This window comes from Phyllopteryx taeniolatus, chromosome 16 (assembly GCF_024500385.1).
Source record: "Phyllopteryx taeniolatus isolate TA_2022b chromosome 16, UOR_Ptae_1.2, whole genome shotgun sequence".
NCBI classification, from domain to species: domain Eukaryota; kingdom Metazoa; phylum Chordata; class Actinopteri; order Syngnathiformes; family Syngnathidae; genus Phyllopteryx; species Phyllopteryx taeniolatus.
In genome coordinates, this window is record NC_084517.1 from 15,862,546 (window position 1) to 15,887,915 (window position 25,370).

Sequence of the window (25,370 nt, forward strand, 5' to 3'; positions counted from 1 at the left end):
CGGAAACAAGGCGAGGTGGCCCGAATTGGAAGACCAACTCGAGCAATGGATTAATGAACTCCAACCGCCGGACATCGGTGTAAACAGGGAGTTCAAAGTGAAGTTGCGAGTGGTGTGGTAGCCATGGATAACAGATGGCGAACACATCTTTACTAAGACTAGGAGGCAGCGCCGGGCGAGTTACGCCACAATTTGTGAATGGTTTGTGGATGCTTGGGCTAACGTGTCTGCTTGCATTGTTGTTCGAGCTTTCGTAAAAGCCGGCATCATTTCTGAGGAGCCGCATGGCAACGACACTGACTCCGACAATGACGAGAGGGAACCTGGCGTGATTGATGGAGAACTTGCCCAGCCTGTTCATTTCGGATACAGAAACTGAGGACTTTGATGGATTTGTGGATGAGGATTGATCAAAAAAATAACATGAGTACATTGTTAAATACTTCAATAAAGTACAACCAAACTCAGTTTTGCTCCCGCTGCCTTTTTAAAAACATTGTTTTGCATGCTACCGTATGTTTTACCATGCCTGCGCCCAATAATACGGTGCGCCTTGTGGTCGTGAAAATACGGTACACTTTAAGCTGCTTTCGGTTTAACTACATGTCAATTCCAGGTTATTCTTACTATGGCTGCAAATTATTATTTTTACAATAGATTAAACTGACTATTACTTTTTCCATAAATTGAATATGATTCAGTTACTGGTTTGGTCGGTAACAAGTCAGAAAATAGGGAAATACAGTATGTTGATCGTTATTTTCCAAAGTAAAAGCAGATGTTTGTAAATGTCCTTTTTTGATTAAACAACAAGATAGTCGATCTCCTTTCATGAAGCACTATAGAAATCTGAATATTTACTGTTGAGAGGCTAATTGATAACCGATTAGTTGTAGATGAATGAGTTAATTGTTGCACCTCTAGTCGTAGCATGATGTCGTACCAGACATTGTAGCGTTGTCGTAGCAAGACATTGCAGCGTTACATTGTAGCGTTACATTGTAGCGTTACATTGTAGCGTTACATCGTAGCGTTACATCGTAGCGTTACATCGTAGCGTTACATTTTAGCTCTAACATTGTAGTGTTACATTGTAGCGCTACATCGTCGCCCAACATTTTAGCTTTACACTGTAGTGTTACATCATAGCGTTACATTGTAGCAAAGCAAAGAAAATGTATTTGTATAGCGCATTTCATACACAAGATAACTCAATATGCTTTACATTATTAAAAGTATTTCAAAACAGAAAAAAACAGCGTATAAACATTTAAAACAAAGAGAAAAATAAAAATACAATTAACAGTGTACAGGGCAAGAAAGATTATTTAAAAGTGGAAATGCTGTTTTTCTCGTTTTCTACTTCGACTTAAAAACATTCACACTTGGGGCGTACATCACTTCTGTTGGCAACTTATTTCATTTCTGGGCAACATAAGAGCTAAATGCTGCTTCACCATGTTTGCTTTAAACTCTGTGCTCCACTATTTGACCTGAGTCTAGATCTCAGAGCCCTACTGGGTTTATATTCCGTTAGCATTTCTTTCATGTATTCAGCCATTTAGTGATTTATAGACCATTATCAGAACTTTAAAATCTATTCTAAAGCTCAGTGGGAGCCAGTGTAGAGACTTTAGAATTGGAGTAATATGTTCTGACCTCTTTGTTATGGTCAGAACTCGAGCAGCAGCATTCTGAATGAGCTGCAGCTGTTTTATGCTCTTTTGGGGGAGTCCAGTCAGAAGGCCATTGCAATAGTCAAGCCTCCTTGACATAAAAGCATGGATGAGTTTCTCCTGGTTTACTTGGCTCATGCAAGCCTCCACTCTGGATATGTTCTTCAGCTGGTAGAAGGCTGTTTTAGTAATTGATTTGATATGACAGTTGAAAGTTAGGTCAGAATCTATCAGTACACCAAGGTTCCAGACTTGGTCTTTGGTTTTTAAACAGAGTGACTCCAGGTATTTACTAACATCAATTCTCTTTTCTTTACTGCCAAAAACAGTTATCTCAGTTTTGTTGTGGTTTAAGTGAAAAACGTTGTAGCATTACATCACACATACATCATCATCATCATCGTAGCATTAAATTGCACCGCCAGATCAGTGTTAAATCGTGGCGTTACATTGTAATGTTAATTGGTAGCTCTATATCAAAGTGTTACATGGTAGCGTTACATCATAGCTCAACATTGTGGCGTTACATTGTAACATTACGTAGCTGTTAGACCATAGCTCTAAATTGTAGCTTTACACTGTGGCATTACAAACACTTAACATACACTATGGTAGTGTTACATCGCAGTACTACGTCGTAGCTCTATATTGTAGTGTCACATTGTGGAATTGCATCGTGGTTCTACATTGTAGCGTCACATTAAAGTGTGCAATCTTAATGTGACATCACAGCGTCCTAACACTGCAGTTAGGGTACTGAAAAGTGGTAATCGTAAATGTTTTGGTCCCCTTTCACAACATTTGGCAATAAACAAACTCAAAATAGGTGATCCAACCCCAATCACAGGGCACCAAATGATGGTACAGTACGAATTGGTTATTTTGGTACCGGCACAACATTTTAAAGAATAATGAATAAACTGTACGACTTTGTTAACTACTGCAACTTTTTGTTTCCCATTCCCGATGTCACATGGAAGTGACCACTCGGTACCCTACCCATGTCGTCAGGACTCAAATGGAAGGTTACCAATAAGTCATCTTGGTACTCTTCACCTCTTTTGACTGTGGAACTGGTGGAAATATTATGTCAGGACATAATATTGACATCAGCCATCTGTAGTGCTGTCCAGGTAGAGCGAGAGAGAAAGAGAGAGAGAGAGAGAGAGAGAGAGGCTGGGCTGTTCCGCTCTTTTCGTCTCTTCCACCTCATTCATTCCTCGCCTCCGTCAAGCCGAGACGAGCAGCGAGCGACGGCGGGGGAGATTTTAACTGAGGGTACGGCACGGAATTCCCGGGGATTAGACAGGGGGGACGGGGTGGCGGTTGTCACTGCACGGATACATCAAACCCGGGAGAGGACCTTCTTGAACGCTTCCGTGCTCACCTGTGCTCCCTGTGGAGGCGGTGAAGTACATGCGAGTGACATACGAACACGCTGCCGCCATGCTTGTCGGTGAGTCCTCTGCTCCTAATTATTAAACACCAACAAAAGTCCCCTGAATGTATTTTCATGAATGAACGGTTGTTTAAACTGGGATGTATTCATTGCGATGTTAAAGAGAGCGCACAGCATCCACCTCCTCCTCTTCAGCCACGGCAAGAACTTTATCCTCCATTTCGATAGAAAATAACATATGAAGTATATAAAATATTTAATATGTTACATGCAGTTTATCGTGTTATGTTGTAAAAAATAATAAATAAAAGTCACTTTCCCTTAAAAAAATTACTCACCACTTAGCTCTATTTTTAAAAATAGAAATAAATGCACAACATTATTTTTGAGTTATTATATGGAATGTGCAATCAGTTAATTAACACAAAATATATAATATTTTAATAAAGCTGTATAAGCATTATAATCCACTATCACTTGCCCTTAAAAATATCACCCATGATTTGAACATATTTTTTTTCACATGGAAAAAATTGTACGAAATGTTCTTATGGTAAGGAATGTGCAATCAGTTAATTAATAAAAATATACTATTTACTGGGTATTTTAAAAATATTTTTAGGCTTACTTGAGCATTGAGCAAAAAAAATATTGTGCTTCAAAATTAAAAATACGGTTTTAATTCATTTGTCACTGAATCAAATTAAATCTTATTTGTTTATGTTTTTTTTGAAGATGGAAAATTGCACTGTTTAAAATAAAATTATATGTAAATGGCTCAAAATGTGAAACATGAACCAGACATATTAAGTAGATTTTTCTTATAATTGCAACCCAAGGTAGATTCGCAATATTTCTTTTTCTTTTAATTGACACAAGGTGACCCCTGAGACAACAAAGATGGACATTTGCCACTCTGACTTTTTCTTCTTTATCTGATCCCGCTACAAAAGCAAAAAATCGTGCAATATCCGCAGAAGGACAGTTTTGTTTTGCTCCTCTCAACGTGACAAATTCCTTCGGAAGGCGGCTGTCAATTTTCAGGTCTTCGTCGGGCCTGCGATGCTCTCAAATGGACGCCGCCACAACAGACACGAGCAGTCGAACGAGAGCAGTTGATTTTGCGTTGTTATGTCCTTTTTGGGGGACCCGTCAAGCAAACAATGTTTTTTATTTTTTATTTTGGGGTGGGGCTGGAGGGGTTTCAGCGACGAGCCCCCCTGCCCCCCTTCAGGCAGGCATCAGAGGTCTTGAGCAGGCCTGATTACAGGCCTGTCCCTCAGGGAGTGGGTGCCATTCTCCATCTTTTTGTTGAACGGGGAGGGTAATCTGCACTAAACAGGGGTCCTGGGCTCAATCAGAGCTAATTACTCATCCGGGGTGGGTGGGTTGGTGTTTGGTGAGGGGGGGTTAGCGTTACAAGCAGGCCTGCGAGAGAGCTTAGTAGCAAAAAAGCAGACTTACAGTGTAAGCTGACGTATTCCTTGACTCACTGATCTTTTTTTCACGATTAACACGTCTAGACGCTGATTTAGACCAGTAGAAAAACTCGCACTCCATAGAGCCTATAATGGCCACCATGCTTTTGAAGTGGTTGTCGCTTTGCACGGAACGTGAATGGAAAAGGTTTTTTTTTTTACAGTTTTTATCTTCCCCACCCAGAGTTACAAGCAGCCCCTCGGTCGATTTTTTTGCTTTGTGTTTGCGACGCTTTAGATGCTCAGCCGTTTGAGTGAAGTGAGAACAAAAATGTAGAAAATAAATAAATAATACCCTCGTGTGCGGGCAAGGAGAGCCGCCTTCACCGATGCACTTGAACAGGACAAACAGTCAAACACACAAATACAAAATGAGAACACTCACAAGGAGCTGCTGTAGGCCACACCTCACGCCCAGGTGCTCACACCCAGACTCACTAGGCCACGCCTCTTAAAAGAGACACACCCAACATATGAATACTACAGTACGTACAGTCATTTAACTGTATAAAACCAGTTAATTTTCAGTAATCCCTTGGCACATCATGCTTCACCTTTTGTGCCTTCCCCTGTATTGCAGATTTTTTTTATCGTACATATGCCTTTTTTTAATCACAGATTTTTTGTTATATTGCTGGATTTTGCTGTGATTATTTTTCCACACAGACTGTTACTGCAGAGCAATAAGCATGACGCAGGAGGAAAGAGTACGTTAAAGACAGACAATGTCCAAATTTTGGGATCATCTCACACTTAATAGAAGAAGTTAAAGTGCAATATACCTATTTCAAAGTACAACTGTCTTAAATTACACAACTGCAGGTCTACAGTAAACATCGTTAGCTAATGCAGTATATGTGCAATCTAGTTCCGCATTCACCAAAACAGGTTGAAGCATTTCCTTCCGGCTCGGGTAAATGGTGGAGCCCTATCAAGCAACGCAGCGTGGGGGGAAGAAAAAAAAAAGTCAAATGGACTCGAACTCTGGACAACACCGTCCATATAGCTGGGACAATGAGAAAGTTAGACTAAGCATGTCATTAACAGCATTTATTAAAGTAATTTAATTGCAATAAAGTAATTTAATTGCAGTAAGTTATCACCCATTATTTCTGTCATGTAATGTTGATTTGACCTAAATTTATGTCTGTGGCCAATCCTTGACTGCCCCCTAGAGGTCATTGGTGTTTTAACTTTTGTCTAAAATGCTAGAGAATAATTTGAGCTGGGACAGACGGCTCCAGCACGCCCGCAACCCTTGTGAGGATAAGCTGTATAGAAAATGGATGGATGGATGGATACAGTACACAGTGCAGAAGTATATACAGTAAATGAACAAGTCATATAAATAGACACATTGCTCCCTCTTGTGATCGGATATCGTTTTTTTTACACTTGCTGATCGGTGATCGGTCCCAAAAATCCTGATCGTGTAAAGCCTAATGAGAAGGCAGCGACCTTCCTTCCGCCGCCTTTCAACTCGGCTAAATGCCCGTTTCTCTCTAGTTCACACAGATCAGCTCTGCAGGGAACACCTGTGTGTGAGCGTGTTCCATCTTTACATTCATTACGTACATAAAAGCGTAACGCTTGACATCACAATTCCACTTTGTGTGTGCGTCTTCTTATCTTCCTGTCTGTATGTAGTACATCTCTTTGACAACAATTTCTTAGTGTGTGTAAGTACATGTTCTTGTCTTCATATTTTTGTGGTAAAATCTTTGAAAACCCACTCTTGGTGTGTGTATTCTTTTTTTCTATCTTCATGTGGCACAACCCTTGACATCCATCTGTTATATGTGTAGTATGTGTGTCCTTGTCTTTCTATTTTTGTGTGGCACAACCCACAATTTGTGTATCTATGCATGCGCTTGTCTATCTAACTGTATGTAGCACAACCTTTGACAACCCACTTTTTTAATGGCGGTGTCATTTTTCTTTGTGGGTACATTTTGGCTGGAAATGTGACTGCGTTCGTGTGTGTGTGTGTGAGAGAGAGAGTGTGTAGCAAAAAGCACACACTCACATTCAGATGCGATGCTGGTTGATGGATGAACCTACCGAGCCTCGGCGTTCATCGTCGTCGGGCCTGAGGCGTGAAGGTGGCTGCTCGCGTGCGCACGCACACACACACATACACACACGCACGCAGTTTTATTAGCCCGACAAACAGCTCTGCAGTCAAATTGTGTTAGCTTTCGTTGTGTCATCTCTGCAGTGTTTGCAGCATCTATCAAAACCTAAATATGCAGCATCATAATAAGAAAACGCATGTTTTATTATTTTCACCCAAACTGAAGTGTTGTACGCCAAACACATTCTTTTCTTTTCCTATGTCTTAATGTATTTATTTGAATGCTGGACGTGATGCTATATTGTCACACGGCTTTGTGATGTGGTTTGATGGTTTCGCGCATCCCCTGCAGGTGTTGGCAGTTTTTTTGTGGAAACTCATCAGCAGCCTCTGATCTTTTACCAGCTCTTTGTGGGAGACGTCACTTGCAATGCAAGCCGTTCTAACACCGTATGCTTTTGTTTGGCGCCACTTGATAATTAGTATGTCTTTATGTAGATTAAATCCAACATAGTGGTCACGCGGGGCTGTAAAATGATGGCTCATTTCTGGACAATTTAGCTGAGGAATGGTGTGAATGTTAAAAATGTTACATTCTGCTTACTAATAAATGGAAATGAATGGAATTCACACTCACATTCACACCTACGGGCAATTTAGTCAACCTACCATGCATGTTTTTGTCATGTGGGAGGAAACCGGAGTCCCCGGAGAAAACCCACGCAGGCACGGGGAGAACAACTCCACACAAGACAGGACCCGGGTCCTCAGAACTATGAGCCAGCTGTGCTAACCAGTCTGTCACGGTGCCGCCTATTATTAAAATCATAATTGATCAGAATAAATGTTGACTAAATGATGTTCAACATTTAAAGCAGTTTTCAATTGAGTTTATATTCAAATGAAAATACGTACATTTCTAATGTTTTTTTTAAGTGTTGTTTTAATTGCAATTATTTATAAATTACATGATGATAATAATATCCTGAATGCTGAATAAAATAATTGTTTTAACATGTTATGTTTTAGGCCGGCACGGTGACCGACCGGTTCGCAGATCTGCCTCACAGTTCTGGGGACCGGGGTTCAAATCCCGGCCCCGCCTGTGTGGAGTTTGCATGTTCTCCCCGTGCCTACGTGGGTTTTCTCCAGGCACTCTGGTTTCCTCCCACATCCCAAAAACATGCATGGTAGGTTAATTGGAAACTCTAAATTGTGAATGCGTGCTTGAATGGTTGTTTGTTTATATGTGCCCTGCGATTGGCTGGCGACCAGTTCGGGGTGTACCCCGCCTCTCGCCCGAGGATAGCTGGGATAGGCTCCAGCACGCCTGCGACCCTTGTGAGGATAAAGCGGTACAGAAAATGGATGGATGGATAAACAAACATAAAAATTGAGCTGTGTGTGGAGGCAGAATGCAATGTATGTAATTCCATTAGATTTGCATAAAATTTGGTTATTTTAACCATTACAACCACTATAGAATCTCAGGTTATTCCCATTCACGCCTGTAAATATATTCCTATTCATTCTCCTTTCACAGCGCCAACTACTGACAAATTATTATAGTTGCTATTTTTTTTATGTTAAATGTCCCCATTGCTGTTCTGCTGGGTTGCAGTGCAATATTGTCAATACATACGCTCGCTATTAATATGTTTGCATGCATTCTTCATATGTGACCCTCGGTAGCCTTTTTGGTGTCCCCTCCACCTACCAACCCCCCTTTTTTGGTGAGAAAATGGCGGCTGCGAGTGACAGTTATAGTCATTGGTCTGAAGTGACGTCTTGCCTTTGATTGGCCCGTGTGCTGCTGAAGTGACGGCTTCTGGATGCCACGAGGTGTATGCGCGTATGAGCGATGGCTCTGACAACATGAGTAATGGTCTTGTGTTGTGCCCCCCAACACACACACGCACGCACACACGCACACACATACACACACACACACACACACACACGCACACAGAGTCACTTATCCTCTGGTGCTAAGGCTAAAGACGCAGGCCTTGAAGGCAAATTGGGGCAACATATAACGTTTCCCGATGTTCCCGAACACATTGTGCGTGCGTGCGTGCGTGTGTGTGGGTGCGCGTGCGAGTGTATTTCCCGATCCATGTCTTTGAACTTTAAATGGGCAACGATTCCTTGGCTCAAACCTCCGACCTTGAGTTCAACAAACGAGAGATACTTGAGGGAGAACGAGTGAAAGGATGTGAAAAGATGGAGGAAGCCATCGACGAATAAATAAGGCAAGAAACGCTCCAAACAAATAGGCGCCTCTCTTTTCCCATTTACAAAAAATGGATCAAAATTGTGTAATTATCTCAGTTCGTAAATGTTATTGTAACGACACAGAGATAAAAGAGTTAACTGCGCTGTTGCTGACCAAAACTGCAGCACCTATCAAGGCACATAAACCTGGGGGCCATTACTCTTTACAGTAACACAGACACAAACGAAGAAGAGTCACCACTACACTCAGTGAATTGCAATAATATTGGATGTTTTTTGCAGAGGCTAAAGAATATATGCCTGTGAGTATTGTTACATTGTCTGTCTACATGTGTTGATGCATCGTTTGTCTGTTGCTTAAAGGGTTATAACATCGCAACTGTCGTTGCTAATCCTTAGCCCGTTTATGGCATTTTTCATTATGTGTTAGCATTAAGCTAGCGGGTGCATTCGTAAGACACAGTTGTTTTGTTGTTTTAAATACATGTGTAATTCTCTTTCTTTTATGTTAACTTTGAGAGTAAACTTTAACTGAGATTGGCAATAAACAGCTTGAAGCCTCTTTTTTGAAGAGATGTTCACTATCTGCCAAACTGTCTCAAAAAACTTGTAATTCGTGTCACTCGTATCTCAGGGAACTACTGCAACAGCAAGCCGGAGTGTAACATTCTGGCCCCTTTCTGCATTTCAGTGTCGTTGTTTGTGTGAAAGGTACTGAGATGGAATGAGGGGGGTGAAGATCGATCTGCATTTTTCCCAGCTTCAGATGAAGCATCAGAGGTGAAACGGAGGTGGGACGGTGTATGAGGGCAAAGGAAAACTGGAGAACGTCAAAAGGGGTAGACCTTTTTTCGCCGTGTAATTGTTCCGTATGCAAGGTGCTGGCACAGAATGGTGGTTTGAAGTCGACAGGTGGATTTTACAGCTTCAGACGTCCGATCAAAGCCGTAACAGAGACGAAAGGGTGCCTATGTCAACGTTTCACTTCTTTAACACCTTTATAACCCTGTTCCATTTTTTGTGCGAATCCCTTTCACACACGATATTCTACCTCTATTACGCTTCTGATACTACATTGGACGCTGGAAAATTCACAGGTCAACTTCGAATGGCCTGTCCCTGTTAACTATCTGTACCTTTCACACAGAAGGGCTATCGTTCAGTCAGTCTCCTCTCTCCATTCCCTCGGCATGCCAGCTCCAGTCTGAAGGCTTAGCTTAGCTACCGTCTCTCAGTGGGCTTATCTTCCTCTTTCAACGGAGCCAGCGCCTTCATTCCGTGCAGAAGCTGATAAGGTTGTCTTTTTATCCACGGCTGCACATCCCCCCCCACTCGACTAACGCTGTGCTACTGCGGAGTGTTTATAGGAGAATAGCATCTGATTCCCATGTTGAAAATGTCCTGCATTGATGGCCTACAATGACGCGGGATGACGTTGCAAGTGCTGCTAATAAGGAGCGATTAAGCGGGACGAGCTAATCACGTAGGAGAGGTTGTGTCACTCATGTTAGAATTTGAATCTTTTCAAATCTTGATTGTGATTGCATAGTGCACAACGAAGGCAGTGACATTACTGGAATTCTATTTTGAAAGCCTTTTTTAAATCCCTAATCTTGGTTTGAAAACCTACTTTGAAATCCTAACCCTGGTCAAGAACCCTCATTTCTAAACCTGTCTTGAAACCCTAACCCTATCTTGAAACCTTGCTTTGAACCCAAACTTAATACTTTAACCATGAAACCACACCCTTGGCTTCAAACGCTAATTTGAAACAATAACCTTTGTTTGATTCGCTAACCCAGTCTAAAACCCTACTTTGACATCCTAAACATGTCTACAAACTCAAACTAGAAACTCTAACCTTGACTTCAAAGCATAATTTAAAACCCTAACATTTGTTTGAAATGTGTCTTGAAACCCTAAAAGCAGCCTTGATTTGAATCTCTAACCCTTGTTTGACACCCTGACTTGAAACCTTAACAGTCTTGAAACCCTGCTTTGATACCCCAACTCTCTATTGAAACCCTAACCCACTCTTGAAGCCCTACTTTGATACCTTAACCTCGTCTTAAAAACCCTAACTTGGAACACTATTCAAGTCCTTACACCCTACAATGTCACCCTAACCCTGTCTTGAAACCCTAACCTCGGCTTGAAACCCCTGTTTGAAACACCAACCCAAGTTTCAAACACTAACTTAGCCCCCTAACCCAGTTTTGAAACCCTACTTTGACACCCAAACCCAGGCTTGCAACTCTAATTTAAGAAGAAGATGACGTTATTGATACCACAGTTCGGAAATTCACTTAACCCTAAAACCTTAACCTTGGCTTGAAACACTACATTAAAGATTTTAAGCAAACGGCATAGCACTTTAACACTGCGTAGTGCATTTGTACTGTTGAGTGGTTTCGGAATTTGTCTTCCCGGTGACGGTGGACGCATGCGGCAGGCGGTAAAGGCGGCGTCACGCTGTGCCGCTTTGATCCCGAAGCTTTTCCATCCCCATCATATCCTAGACCAGAGCAGCTCAATTTGTCTCTAGCTGTGCATTTACCCTCTTCTTGCTTTCGGGGGACGTATGAAACAGATTAGTAAAAGCTATGAGAGGTAAGGGCGTTGAAATACTCCCTGATGTTCTGCGACGAGCCCCGACCTAGCCGACGTGTTCGCCTGAGGCAGACGCTGGCGAGCACACTGGGAAGGATGATTTAGCAGCTCTGAGCCCTTTACGACAGCTGATTGCCTTTATTTAGTGGCTCATTGGACATCACTGATCATCACTCAGCATCATTGAGCGACATTTTTGGATTTGCATGTGCAAAGCTGGCCCGGGCAACAAATGACCTGTGAAACTTGAAACCCAAACCATAATTTGAAACACTAACTTCAAACCTAAAACAAAATTCTAGTCTTAATTTGGAACTTCAAGCCTGGCTTGGAACTCAAATTTTTTTTAACAATGCACTTGGCTTCAGACCCTAATTTGAGCCAGGTCCAAGCTTAAACCCTAATAAGAAACCCTATTCTAGGTTTGAAACCCAAATTTAAAACGCCTACCCTGACTCGAAACCCTGATTTGAGACCTGAAACCTTAATTTGAAAGTGTAATGTTGTTTTCAAAAAGCCCTACACTTGTTTTAAAACCCTGACATTAAAAATAGAACTAGGCTTGAAACCCTTACCTGAACCCCTAACCCTGGATTGAAACCCAAACTTGAAACCCGAACCTTTGCTTCAAACCCTTGTTTGAAACCCGAACCCTGTTTTGAAACCTTAATTTGAAGTTGTAACCCTGTCTCAAAACCCTAACTCTGGCTTCAAACCCTTACATTGAAAATCAAACTAGGCTTCAAACCCTAAGCCTCATTTGAAACGGTAACTTGAAACAGTAACCTTAACTTGAAACCTTAAAGTTGAAAACCTAACCTTGTCTTTAAACCTTAATTTGAAACTGTGACTCTTGCTCGAAACACTAATTTGAAACTCTAACCATTGTTTGAAACCTTAACTAAGGCACCTAACCATAATTTCAAACACCCAGTTTCAAGACCTTAGCCCTACTTTAAACCTCTAACTTAAAACTCTAACTCAGTCTCGAAACCCTACTATTTAAACCTTCACCTTGGCTTCAGTCCCTAATTTGAAATCCGAACCCTGGTTTGAAACCCCAACCCTGGCTTGAAATCCTATTTTGAAACTCTCACTTTGGCTTTAAACACTAATTCAAAACCCTACTCTGGCTTGAAACCCTAATTTGAAACCAGTAGCATTTATTAAAAAGTGCAGTTCCCTGATATAAAGTCAGTGAGCAGTTTTTTTGGATGATTTGTTTGTTAGCAAATCTTTTGTTCAAGTGTAATCGAGTATAATGTATCGAGACTTTGGCTGTCCTCCAGTCATCAAAATGGAACTGATCAGAGGTAATTGTCACCGCTGTGGTGCTCTCTGTGTCTTGATTAGTGCTGTTGTCTGGAGTGTTGTGATCCCCCGCTGTAGTTAAAGCCAGATTAACATCCAATCCTCTTTTTCTCAGCGGGCAGGCACACCCAACCATGCTAACGCCGTATTGGCGTATATGTCAGCCCAAGGTCAGCACAGCGTTTTGTTATCTTGCACGTCACAATAGACAAGTCGCTTCATTTTTACATCAGAATCATCTTTATTTGCCAAGTATGTCCAAAACACACAAGGAATTTGTCTACATCATACATACATCAGTCTGGATTTTTTTAATGATAACACTTCTTCCAAGAATGTTCCAAATACATTTTAATGATAATGTACATGTTGATGACCTTCCAAATGGAATTGTTCACATTTACAAAAATCCCTGCCATTTTCTAAAATTTGAAATGTCCAAACAAATGGCTAAGTTTTTTTTAAAGCGGGCATCCAAACTGATGACATCCAAAATAAATCCTCATGGTTTTTTTAAATAGCAAAATAAAATTTAGAAAAAACTACCTTTTTTCAAATGATAAAATGTAAACCAAGAAAGAGTATATTTCATTTAGTTTTATTTTATTGAAAAAAAAGGCAAAATATAAATTGTATTTTTGTATAAGTCCTTAACATTTTTAAAATGTTAGAAAAATAGAAAATAGTTTTAAATATCTACCTTTTTAATGGTGACTTGTTGCAAAATAAAAAAAAACATTTACATAACTCCTACCGTTTTTAAAATGGTGAATCGTAAAAAAAAAAGTTTTCTACAAAACCCTACTGTTTTTTTAATAGGGAAAATAAAAACAATCCTTACATTATTTAAATGTGAGACATAAAATAATAATAATAATAATTTTAAAACAAATATTCTAAAATGTTGAAAGGGTCACAAAAATCCACTCAATTTCTTTTAAAATGATGAACCATTTAAGTCTATTTTTTTTAGAACATCTGGTACTGTTTATTTGTGTTATCCCTACTGTTTTTATAAATACAATATATATTTTTTAAATTACAAATTGTATTGTCAAATTTTTCAAAGTTCTATCCCTGTCAAAGCAATGCTTGCCTTGTAACACATGGATCATCCATTAATCCCATAACAATACTTTATACTTCTAAAATACAGATGAGGGTTCAAACCTTTCCATTCGTCAGCTCCAATGTCACTTTAATATTCCTCAGGCATTAATCGCCATAATGGTGTCTTGCGCTAGTGTACTTCAGAAGCTGGTATTTTCTCATATGGTGGTTTGTTGTGTGTCTTCTACTGCCACATAGTGTCATGTACAGGAAAAGTACGCTTTACTGATTAGCATGGGTGTAACAGATACCCCGACGCTCAAGATTCAATCAAGATTTTAAATAATAACGATTTAATTGAGGGTGCGGCCCCTTTCAAAAAAGATGGCCAGCCTGTGGCTGTTCATCAATCCCACTGCAGTGCATCCTGACTGTCATTATATCGAGGAGCCTTCAGCAACTTCCCATCAGGATTAATCCGTTTTGGGGATCTGCCAAGGTCTCCAGGGGCTTTTTAGGAGGAGTGAGGGCACGCGAAGAGACGTGCCATTTGTCGCCGCCATCCCCAAGACGCACGCTTCAGCCAGAGGCGACAGTTCGCTTTGTCGTCTGTCAGGCTGAAGGGGGGGAGAAGATGTTAGTTTTATTCCTCGCTCGTCGCCCGCATTCTCTCAGCGGAATCACGTTTGAGGAAACCTGTTGAGAATCTGAGATTTGGCTTCCTAATCTCTATTTCCTAACTTCCACTTCCTATCCTCCTCTTCGTAACCTGCACTTTCTAACTTCCATTTCCTATCCTCAATTTGCGTATCTCCACTCCACTCCACTCCTACCTCTGACCCTTCACTTCTGAATCTTTTTTCCATCCATCCATTTTCTCTACCCCTTCCCCTTATCGTGTTTAGGGTTATTGGAGAGCTGAAGCCTATCCCAGCTAACTTACGGCAATGCGAAGGTTGGGAAGTGGAGATAAGGAAATGGATGTTAGGCAAGGTACACACATAAGGATTTTTTTTAAATCTTAAAATATGGTTTATCTGTGAAAGACCCCGCATACAAAATAAGGCATTTCACAGTTTTAATCATACTGTGTGTGGCATGCTCTGATTATCTCAACACAGAACACCACACATATAAAGATTCTGTTCTGCCACCGATCTAGAATCTAGTCCTCCAAGACAGATGTCATGCGTGATCAAATGTGCTCTAATAAAAACGAAGAAGAAACCACGGGGGAAAAAAAGAAAAACATGGAAGAGGACACATGAGAGGAGGCAATGAGGATGGTCTTGGGATACATTTTTATGGAAAAAAAATTTAATTAAAAAAAAAGCCTTCTGAAGTCCGAGCGAGAGGTGCATTCTCAAATGAAGCTAATGGCTGGTGTTATTATCGTCGCTTCTTGATTGGCTACATTCCGTTCCACGTCACAATTTACGGCCCATCGGTCGGCTCAGTGGTAGGTACCTAAAAGGCGGAGCTAGCCACTACTTGCTCTTACACCTTAAACTTCATTGCTGCGCGATGATGTCACTATTTACTATTTGCCCCTGTAGCCGTTGTGGAAGTTGTGAATTCCCCCTCGAAAGCTCTCTAACATGACACGGGAGCGATAATGCAGGTGGAAACAACAACCAAGGTGACTGGTCGACGCGGCAAAACGCGGCCTCCAGTTCCTCAGATATAGACTATTATCAGAGGTCGTGCAGGCGTTTGCTGGAGCTGAGACATAACAGGATCTTTATGAACTGGCGGGATTTCACCTGGCCAGAAGAGAGCGGGAAACGAGTGGCTGGGGGATGAAGGCGTAAAGAAGTCTAGCTCTGTGTTGTGTGTGTATGTGTGTGTGTGGCTCGAGTGTAATAATTGTGAGAAGTACACCTTCTGGTGCGGCGATAAGAAGCTGGGAAAAGCAATCACTTCAGGTACCCTACAGACCCAACTGGCATCTTCCCGCCTCTTCACCTGCAACTTCCCGTATGCCACTGCGGATGTAGCAAGGCGAGTAAGTGTGTGGGTGTTGTCAAAACCTTGCTCCGAACTAGTTGGCCCATATTCTTCAAATGCAAAAGGGTGCGCAAATGGGGTTTTTGGGCGGGTCTGGGTGCAGGCGGATACAGTAACAGGCATCATGGATCGCAATTAATATTAGTAGTAAAATAACAGCAATTAAATTAAGAATAAAAAATGTTTTGTCATTTTGTTTTGGTCATCTTTTTTGGTGCCACGGACCAGCTTTATGTACAGTAAAAAAATCAAATCAAATTACAGGACAGCATAGATCGAGACTAGACTGTTATTACAGTTTTTACTCAATTTATATATATATGTATATATATGTTATACAGTATCTTTTTGTAGAATATTTTTATCATTGCTCTTGCTCTTGTGTTTTGAAAGACCTTTAAAAAATGTAAGTGCTGTAAATGCTATTAAGAATATGCCTAGGGTGTATTTAAATAGGGTATTTTTATATCGCGGATTTCAGTTATTGCGGGGGTGGTCTGGAACCTAACCCCAGAGATGGATGGAGATTACTGTATTAATGATCCAATTTACCATTACACTGAATGTAGCCATTGTAATTAATGTGAGCCCTGTGCTTGTTTTCTTCAGCGAGCCGGTCCCATCTTGGGGTAATGGGAAACAATGACACCCCATTTGTGTTACTTATGTCTAGTCAACGAAATTTTGTTTGGTGGAGGTCATTGCAGAAAATCCCGCTTAACGAAGATAGGCTGTCGATAGCTATCGTCAGAATGAAGTAAGCAGTATGTTGTTCTTTGATCTGTTGTGATTCGAATGCGAAAATTATGATTTGGCGTTTGTTTTTTTTGTTTCATTCGCGAGTGTATTCACCTCAGCAGTGACTCGTTCGCAGCCCTTGGTAATTTTAGTCCTTTCTACATGTGTTGTTCCACTGTTTGTGTTCAAATATCCCTTGAAGGCACCATCTCAGCGAGAGCGCGACTGGTGATTTTTGGAAAACCAGGAAGTTATAGATATCAATATCAAAGCAGCATGGAAAAATAAACCCAGTTTGAAGTTTTCTCATGTCGCTGATGCACGTTGCTTCAAATGCCCATCTGCAAAATCTCAAGGACTTTCAGACTCTCATTAGCTGGCAAGGAAGATTCTCAGGATGCTGAATTATTCATTTCCTGTTTACAGCGGGCGACAGGTAAGCAACCGCTCTGATGAGTGCCCGCGAGTGTGAGAGGCCCTTTCACGCTGCCCGTCAAAGCTAGTCTTTTCCCTGTGTCGCTGTGCTGTGTAAAAAGTACAGATGGAGGCTTGGAAGTTGAGTCAACTTCCTAACCTCCACCTGCTTACCCGTACTTCCTGTCCTCCATTTCCCATCCTCAACTTCCTCGTGTCCACTTCTTATCTTCCATGTCCTAATTTAATGCTCACGGCAAATAACATCTAGGTTGCAGTGGTATAACAGTTTTAGCATTGGATTGAACACAAATAATGTGGCAACACATGTGGTCAGACAACACAGCAGTACTCACAGTCAAATATTCTTAATATAATATTAGTGCCATACTGATGAACTTCGAGGAGTTGTGACGTCTCATTGAACAGTAGATCTGTGTGTCTGTCTTATACTGTCCCCAGGTGGCCAAGGAGTGCACACCAGAAAGAGCAGCACATTTTTTTATAAAGTACAATATTATGGACTGCTATTTTTCCTTATTGTGTCAAATACAAATTACAATAATTTTGTTGTTTTTTGGAGGAAGGCTGGAATGGATACATGATTGGCATTTCCATTCATTTCAATGAGAAAAGAGATGTGTTTTGAGTTACGAGCATGGCCACAGAACAAATTTAACTCGTATCTCAAGGCACCACTGTAATACACTGCTAACATTGTTTATTTTTTTTCCCAAAAATGCTTTCAAATTCCCTCCTAATAAAATCCAACATCACGCGTCTCCCGACATTCGGCCGGCATTATGTCGCCTTTGTCGAGCTGCGTACTCCGCTCGCGATTGAAAAACAAAATAGAACCCGTGAGGCGTGACTCCGGGAGGCGTACACAAAGTCCCGCAGATGTTCTCCTCCAGCTCAATGTACTCTTCTAACCACGGCGAGGAGCCTGATTTGAGACAATTACTGTGGAGGTCGGAATGAATTAGCTCGTCGCTACTCCCGAGACCGCAAGTAATGGAAATGTAGCGGAAAATAAGCAGCCAAGTCCTAATTGTTTTTCAGCATCAAACCAAACTTTATTCCAATTATTTTTGAGTATTTTTGGGGGGTTTCATATTCCTATGTATTGTTTTCTCAAGTCTAATTTATGCATTACACTGTCTAAACTTTTGTTAGCTGAAGGGCTTTTATTGCCAATCATTTAATTTTCATGTAAGTGAATTTCTCCATGCTGTGGAATGTGTGTGTGTGTGTGTGTGTGTATATATATATATATATATATATATATATATATATATATATATATATATATATATATATATATATATATATATATATATAAACTTGTCTGCACGTAGAAAATCAGATCACATGCAAACATAACGGCTTAGATAGCATCTCAATTTGTCACCAAAAATTATTTATGCTTCCTTGGTCAAGCAGCTTATCATGTACTGTCTTGACGAAAGAGCATTTCCATACTCACCTCAATGTGTCTATCCACGCGTTGAACAGCCAGTGTCAGCGTCTTTTACTTTGCGATGCATCACAGCAAGCAGCATATCATGCCCTGTCCTAACTAACAAATCTCGTTTCAATAAGAGCAATATATATTAATCCACATCCACATGTTGAGCATGTAGTGTCAAAGTCTTCTTCTCGAGTTCAGTGAGATGTAGCGGCAAGCAGCATATCATGCACTGTCTTGACTATAGGTTATTTCTATGACAGCGACATGAAAGTATCACTGTAAACACATCAAGGAACCACTGACAACATCTTGCTTAATAAAAAGCAGCATATCATGCAGAGTCCTGACGTGAGAATCATATTTTCATTAGGTCAAAGTACAACGAGCCAAAGATCACGACTGTAGTGTCAATGTTGTCATTTTTCTAATTCCTGAGTTAAGCGAGGCATAACAGCAAGCAGCATATCTGGCACTGTCTTGACGAAAGATGATTTCCGTGATGACACCAAAGTACGACAACCCCCACGTTGATCACGTAGTGTCGGCAAATTCTTCCTGAATTCAATGAGGCATTGAGGTGAGCCGCAGAGCATGCACTGTCTTAAATTAAAAAATCTTGAGTGTAATCTCATCAACAAAGCAGTGTCAGTCTTCTTTCTTTTCGTCTTTCTTAGTTCATTATGTAGCAAGCGGAATATCATGCACTGTCTTGACTAAACATTTCCGTGACGACATCCAAGTCCACTTGTCGAGCATAACGTGTCAATGTTTCTTCTTCCTGAGATCACTGAGGGATAGTCACAAGCAGCATATCATAGCCTATCTTTTGACTAATAATGATTAAGATATCAAAGTACAGCTAGCCACACAATAAATATGTTTCATTAGCGACATCGGGATTTAGCTCCACATCCTTCAGCGACTTCATTTTCATTGCTTGTATTTGTCACGGCCTCGTTAGCCACCTGCATCTTTGACAACCATCTAACCACTTCAAATTAGACCAGCTAGTGCTTTCTCTCGCCACTTCCTGTGTCTAATCAGTCCGCAAATGAGTCGTCACAGTCGATGATCGGTCGGCCGATGCGCGCGGACGACCACGTCGTGCTTAACGCCGCTTCTGTAAATGACTCAATTTCCAGAGGAAATGAGCCTCGTCGGAGCTTCTGTCAATCTTACCAATGAATTATTTTATGTAGTACAATTTGAGATGAGATGAAGATCGTGTGGTGTCGCAACTAATGCTAATGATGATGCCAAGCTTCATTTAAACAGACGCTTTGAACCGTTTGTCACAATTTCCCTCATGTCACACAATTATTTGCGCTTTTCTGGAAAAGATGTCATGCCAGTTTGCTCCGCTATCCCTGTGCATTCGATGTTTTTATCGAATTGGAGGGATACGTTGATTGAAATGTATGTGTAACAGTGCTCGAGACCTCAAAAAAAAATCTTTATATTTTAGTTTTATTTATTTTTTATGTGTAGTAGTATTTCCTTGATTTTTTTTAATGATCCATTACAGCCATGCCTTTTCATGTTCTTGACTAACGTCACTTTATGATCAGTCTATAAATATAATTCCCCTTTTCCACCATTGTGCATTGGTTATTCTAGTGTTGCTTCGTCTTGCCCTTGACAGCCTTTGAATGTGTTTTCTTCCTGTGGACCGAGACTGAGACCTTTTATTTAGAAGTAGATTAGAAGTATCTGTCTGGATGTGGACATCAGGCCTCAGGCTCGAAAGCGAAAGTTCCTTCACTTTCACAATCACTAGCCGCCCATTGTTGTGTTGGAATGTCCTGTCTGGTTTGTCTCCCCGTGTAACATCAGGAGTTTAGCGCCCGCAGCCAAGTCGCCTGGCGGGGCTTCACGGCGGGGAAGCGGAGCAATTTGTTTGCGCATGGCTCAGAGCTTATTGTCTCAGCTTGACAGATGGGCCCCGCACTCGCGCTCAGGTTGGCTTCGGTGGCGAAAGGCGTACTCGCCGCTCGCCTGACAAAACTCATTATTTATATCCACCCCGCACCGTCTGTCACCACGCCAACCACAGCACACCAAAGTAAACATTATCATGCTCTTTGATGGAGGAACACATGCACACTCATGAAATCCTCACCTCGTTTAATCAGTGACACCATGATAACATGATTCATGAGAATATTACATCATGAAAACATAACATTAGGACATGACGTTATGAGAACATGACACCTTGAAAACATGACATGAGAACGTGAGACCAAGAGAACATAACACCATGAGACCATTACATCATGAGAACATGACAACATGAGAGCATGAAAACATAAGTGAGCTCATGAGACCAAGAGAACATGACATCATGAGAACATGACACTATGAAACAAGAGCTCATGAGAAAATGAAGCTTTGAGACCATGACATCATAAGGATGTCACATGAGATCATGAGAAAATTACATCATGTATGGCATCATGAGAACAGTAGATTTTTTCCATGAAAAAGTCCAAAAAAAGATGAAACTCTCCAAGTCAATGTTCTTTTATGTATTCAAGTGTAACTATGACTCTAACCCTTTCAAAATCTCTGACAAACCACCAGGTGGCGCTTCAAGGTCAGATTTGGAAAATTATGTCATGTTTGAGACTACAGCAGAATGGCACATGACCAGACAGAGCCAATCAACAGCATTGGCTTTAGGAGGAAGAGATGTAAAAAAAAACTAAAATTGTAATAATGGAAATTTCCCAAAGCAACTGTAATTAAAATACACGTTCTCCCAGTAATGTAATGGATTACAATTACATACATTTTGTAATTAAATTATGTAATCTCATTACATGTGATTAGTTCGTCCCAGCGGCACGGTGTACGACTGGTTAGAGCGTCTGCCTGGTTAGAGCGTCTGCCTCACAGTTCTGAGGACCAGGGTTCAATCCCCGGCCCCGCCTGTGTGGAGTTTGCATGTTCTCCCCGTGCCTGTGTGGGTTTTCGCCGGGCACTCCGGTTTCCTCCCACATCCCAAAAACATGCATGTTAGGTTAATTGACACCTCTAAATTGCCCGTTGGTGTGAATGTGAGTGCGAATGGTTGTTTGTTTGTTTGTGCCCTGCAATTGGTTGGCAACCAGTTCAGGGTGTACCCCGCCTCCTGCCCGATGATAGCTGGGATAGTTAGTCCCAACACTGAATCCATGGCACCATGAAAACATTAGCCCAAGAAAACATGACACCATGTATTGTCAAGTACAATCAAATGTGTGAGAATTTACTAGTAGAAGAACTCGGGCCCTCTCTAGTTGAATCTCTCAGGCTGAACACAATCCTCACTGTGCTTCAATTTTGTATCCAGTGGTACAGTCTCAGTTTCCCCAGCACAGCATGTACTTAGCACACATACACTTGTAAATGCATCTGGAGAACCAAAGCAGACTTGAAGTGTGCATGCGTGATGAGCACACACACCTGTAGATGTAGCTCACATCGTGCCAGTTATCAGTGTGAGCTTCCTGCCTCGTTATCAGCGCGTTCACATCCAACCTTGAGGTCCGGCGGTTATTATGAGAGCGGAGAGTGGGGCGGAAAGCGTCTGTCTTTAATTAAAAGTGACGGCGTGGCTAATGTCGTCCAACTAAAATGGCTCCCAGGGTGACTCGGCGCCTCCGTGCACCATCGTTTTCCGCTCACCGTCACTTTGTGGCTGTCTCGCAGTCAAATTAAATGTTCCCGTCCTTTTTCACGACTCACTTGGACAGTTTGTCAGATGCACAAAGCGCAGCTCTCACTTTGTTCAAGTCGACGGCTAAAAGAAGCGGAGGCTGTTGGACTTTGGAAGCGCCGATGCTTTTTTTTCCATACTCTTATGATGTAATGTTCTCATGATGCCAGGGTCTCATGGTTTCATTATTTCATGGTCTAAAGATGTCATCTACTCATGATGTCATTTTCTCATGATACCACACGATCGACAAAATTCGTTCCACTAATCAATTAATCGTGTCTATCCCTCATTGGAATCCATGATTGTGTCCCACGCACAGGTATTAACATGACTCACACGCACACACACAGAGACACGCACGTATGCGCACACGCACGCACACACATCCAACAGATGCGGCGTGACACTGGCTGTTGCGTAACCAAACGCAGTGACTCACCATCGCTTATGTCCATGACCAAGAAGAAGAAGAAGAAGTCGGACATTTTGCTTTGGGGCCTGGACTCAGGCGGACTTTGGACAAACACAAACGCAGCGTGGAATGAACAGACAATGTCACGTCGTGATAGAAAGAGGTTGTCCACGGCTGCGGGCTGCAATAAGCCAGCACACACGCACAGAACCACTGCAAACTTACCTTTGGGCAACTATCTCTATTTGCTGTGTGTCACACCCGTCTAGTGGCACGCACACACACACACACACGCAGGTGCTGATTTAATAAGCTGCCTGGGGAGTCGCTGAGCTTTATCGGCTGATAACTGTCTTCCCTGCAAGTCCACAAAAGAGCTGCTGGGTGCTGCGCTCTGTAAAAACCATCGCGCAGATTCTCTGAGAGTTGCCATATTGGTATAGTATCCAAGCATAGCCGTCACGTCCAACGCCGCTGACTGTTCTTACGACTTTGTCTTCACATTCACATCTGCATATATAGTATATCCTATGTACGAGTGATGCACCAAAATGAAAGTTCTTGATCGAAGCTGAAAACCGAAACTCAAAAGCCCGGGCGCTGAAAGCTGAAATGCCGGACGAAATTATTGATCAACCTTTATTTGTATTTCTTTTCAAACAAAAAATGCAACACAGAGCGCTTTACATTAATTAAAATATAAGAATAAATATTTCCCATCAATTATTAATTACAAAAGTATGCCAATTATTAGTAAAATTTTGTAATTATGGTTGTGACTGCCGAGCTGCCAACCTATAGAAATTCACTTTCAGAACAATTTGTCTGAATTTCCATATTTTTAAAATTATGTCAAGAACATTACCGTGAGACAGCTATTGCAGTATATTATGTAATAGGATGAAAAAAAAGTCTGCATATTTTTCAATTTCACAATGTAATCATTACTCAATAATCGTAATTGTTAATAAATTATGGCTTCAATATTTGCTCAAGTATTTCTTGCATCGACCTGGTGAACGCATTTTTAGCCATATGTCTCCTCTTGCATGCTAATTTTGTATTTTCTGTATCCACAATGGCTGCTGGAATGATGCAGATTTCCCCATTGTGGGACTAATAAAGGTTATATTATAAGGATGTATTATATTAATGAACTTTTAAATTATAGGTTCATTTTCTCAAGTGACGTAGCAGCGGTGACGGACTAATTTTTTTCCGGTTTCTGGTCCCTGTGTTTATGTAGCTAGCGTTAGAGTAGTTTCCTCTATAAAGACATACTAATTTGCCTGCTATTTTGCTCTTGAAAGTTGGCCAATCTCCACTATGACACGGTTCCAGCCAGACCAATGTGACAAGTGTACTGTACCACACAATCACTTATTTTGGTGTTTTGCGACTTCATGTGATAGCTTCGCGATTAACATCTCCGTATGTCTCATCTTATCCTCCATACTTCATTATTACAATAGTTGTCTAAAAGTGTAGTTTATTTGCTGTCATGGAGGCGATGATTAGTGACTTATGCTGTGTTGACAACAGACATGAGGCGCACGTTCACCTCCGGGGCTCGGCATCGTATTTGCCCACGTTAGCTCTATCTCGTAGGTAGCTGGGGGCGGCTGCCTTAAAATAGCATGCAGCAAGGATTCCACCCCCGAACAGCGGAAAGCAGCATGGTTGGGTGACAACAGGGACGCTCAGTTTGGGCTAGTAGCCGCTAGCATGATGACGAAAACGCAGTTTCCATAATTCATTGCGACATGCAAATTGTAATTATTACGGTAATAAAGCCATTCATCTTCATTATTAGTTTGTGTTTATGTTCCTAATAGTTTGTTAAATATATGTTAGTTCACATTGATGCGTATTTCACGTTTATGGTTGATTGTTGACACTTATGGTTAATAGTAAAGGATTTTTTTGCTCTGATGTGTACGCACTCGCGCACTGGTCATCAGTGATCAACATGTGACATTATTATATTATATAGACGTTATTTCGGTAGTTTTACTTAGGTGGAAAAAGTATTTCGGTCAGAAACCGAAAATGCACCTTTTGTCTATTTTCGGCCGAAATATTCCGGCGGCCAAAATTTTGGTGTATCACTAGTATATACTGTATAGTGTAGTTTGTGTTTTATAGTTGTCACTCCACATTAACACTGCTGATGTTCTCATGTATTGCTACATACGTACAATGTTGCTGCTGCATTGTTGCTGCCGTTCATATTGACTTCTATATACATACTATTCGTTCACATAGTGTTTGCCATTCACTACGGCATATATATAGTGTTTATTATTCTTATTTATTATTATATTGTTTCATACAATGCTACTGATTGTTCCTGGTGCTCTTTTCGTTCACTTCTGTGTATGTAGTATGTATTTGTCATGTAGTGTTTCCCATTTGCCTCCACTTACTGTACATAGTCCTTAACATTCATTTATTACAATGCTGCTGACTGCCACCACATATTGTATCTATTCATGTGTGCCATTCACACCTGCTTATATGTGTAGTATATATTACTCATGCACAGTTGCCACAGACAATGCTGCTGATTATTCTTGGTGCCCTTTACATTCACTTTCAGGTGCTACATAAACTGCTGCTACTCAGTCTGATTGCCTAATGTGGTGAATACTCTATGTCCATAGTGTGATCAGATAATGTCTATGGCCTAAGACTTGGTGAAGCAGCGTGTGGATCATTGTCCAAGCAAGGTTATTTTTCTCTGTTTCTAGTAAAATTCTTATGGTAGGAATAAAACAAACGGGTGTTTCCCA

The 25,370-nt window shown here is 41.1% G+C and overlaps 1 protein-coding gene across 2 annotated transcripts in view; it reads left to right on the forward strand.

The window, feature by feature from the left end:
* Positions 1-25,370, forward strand: part of znf385c (zinc finger protein 385C) — a 118,558-nt gene that overhangs the window by 61,198 nt on the left and 31,990 nt on the right. The window contains exon 1 of one of the 2 annotated variants that reach the window (XM_061749819.1): positions 2,906-3,132. The exons of the other annotated variant lie outside the window; for it this stretch is intronic. Within the exon in view, the coding sequence (XP_061605803.1) occupies positions 3,093-3,132 (40 nt within the window). The 5' untranslated portion in view covers positions 2,906-3,092. Of the gene's footprint in view, positions 1-2,905; positions 3,133-25,370 lie in introns of those variants that run through there. 2 annotated transcript variants of the gene reach the window in all.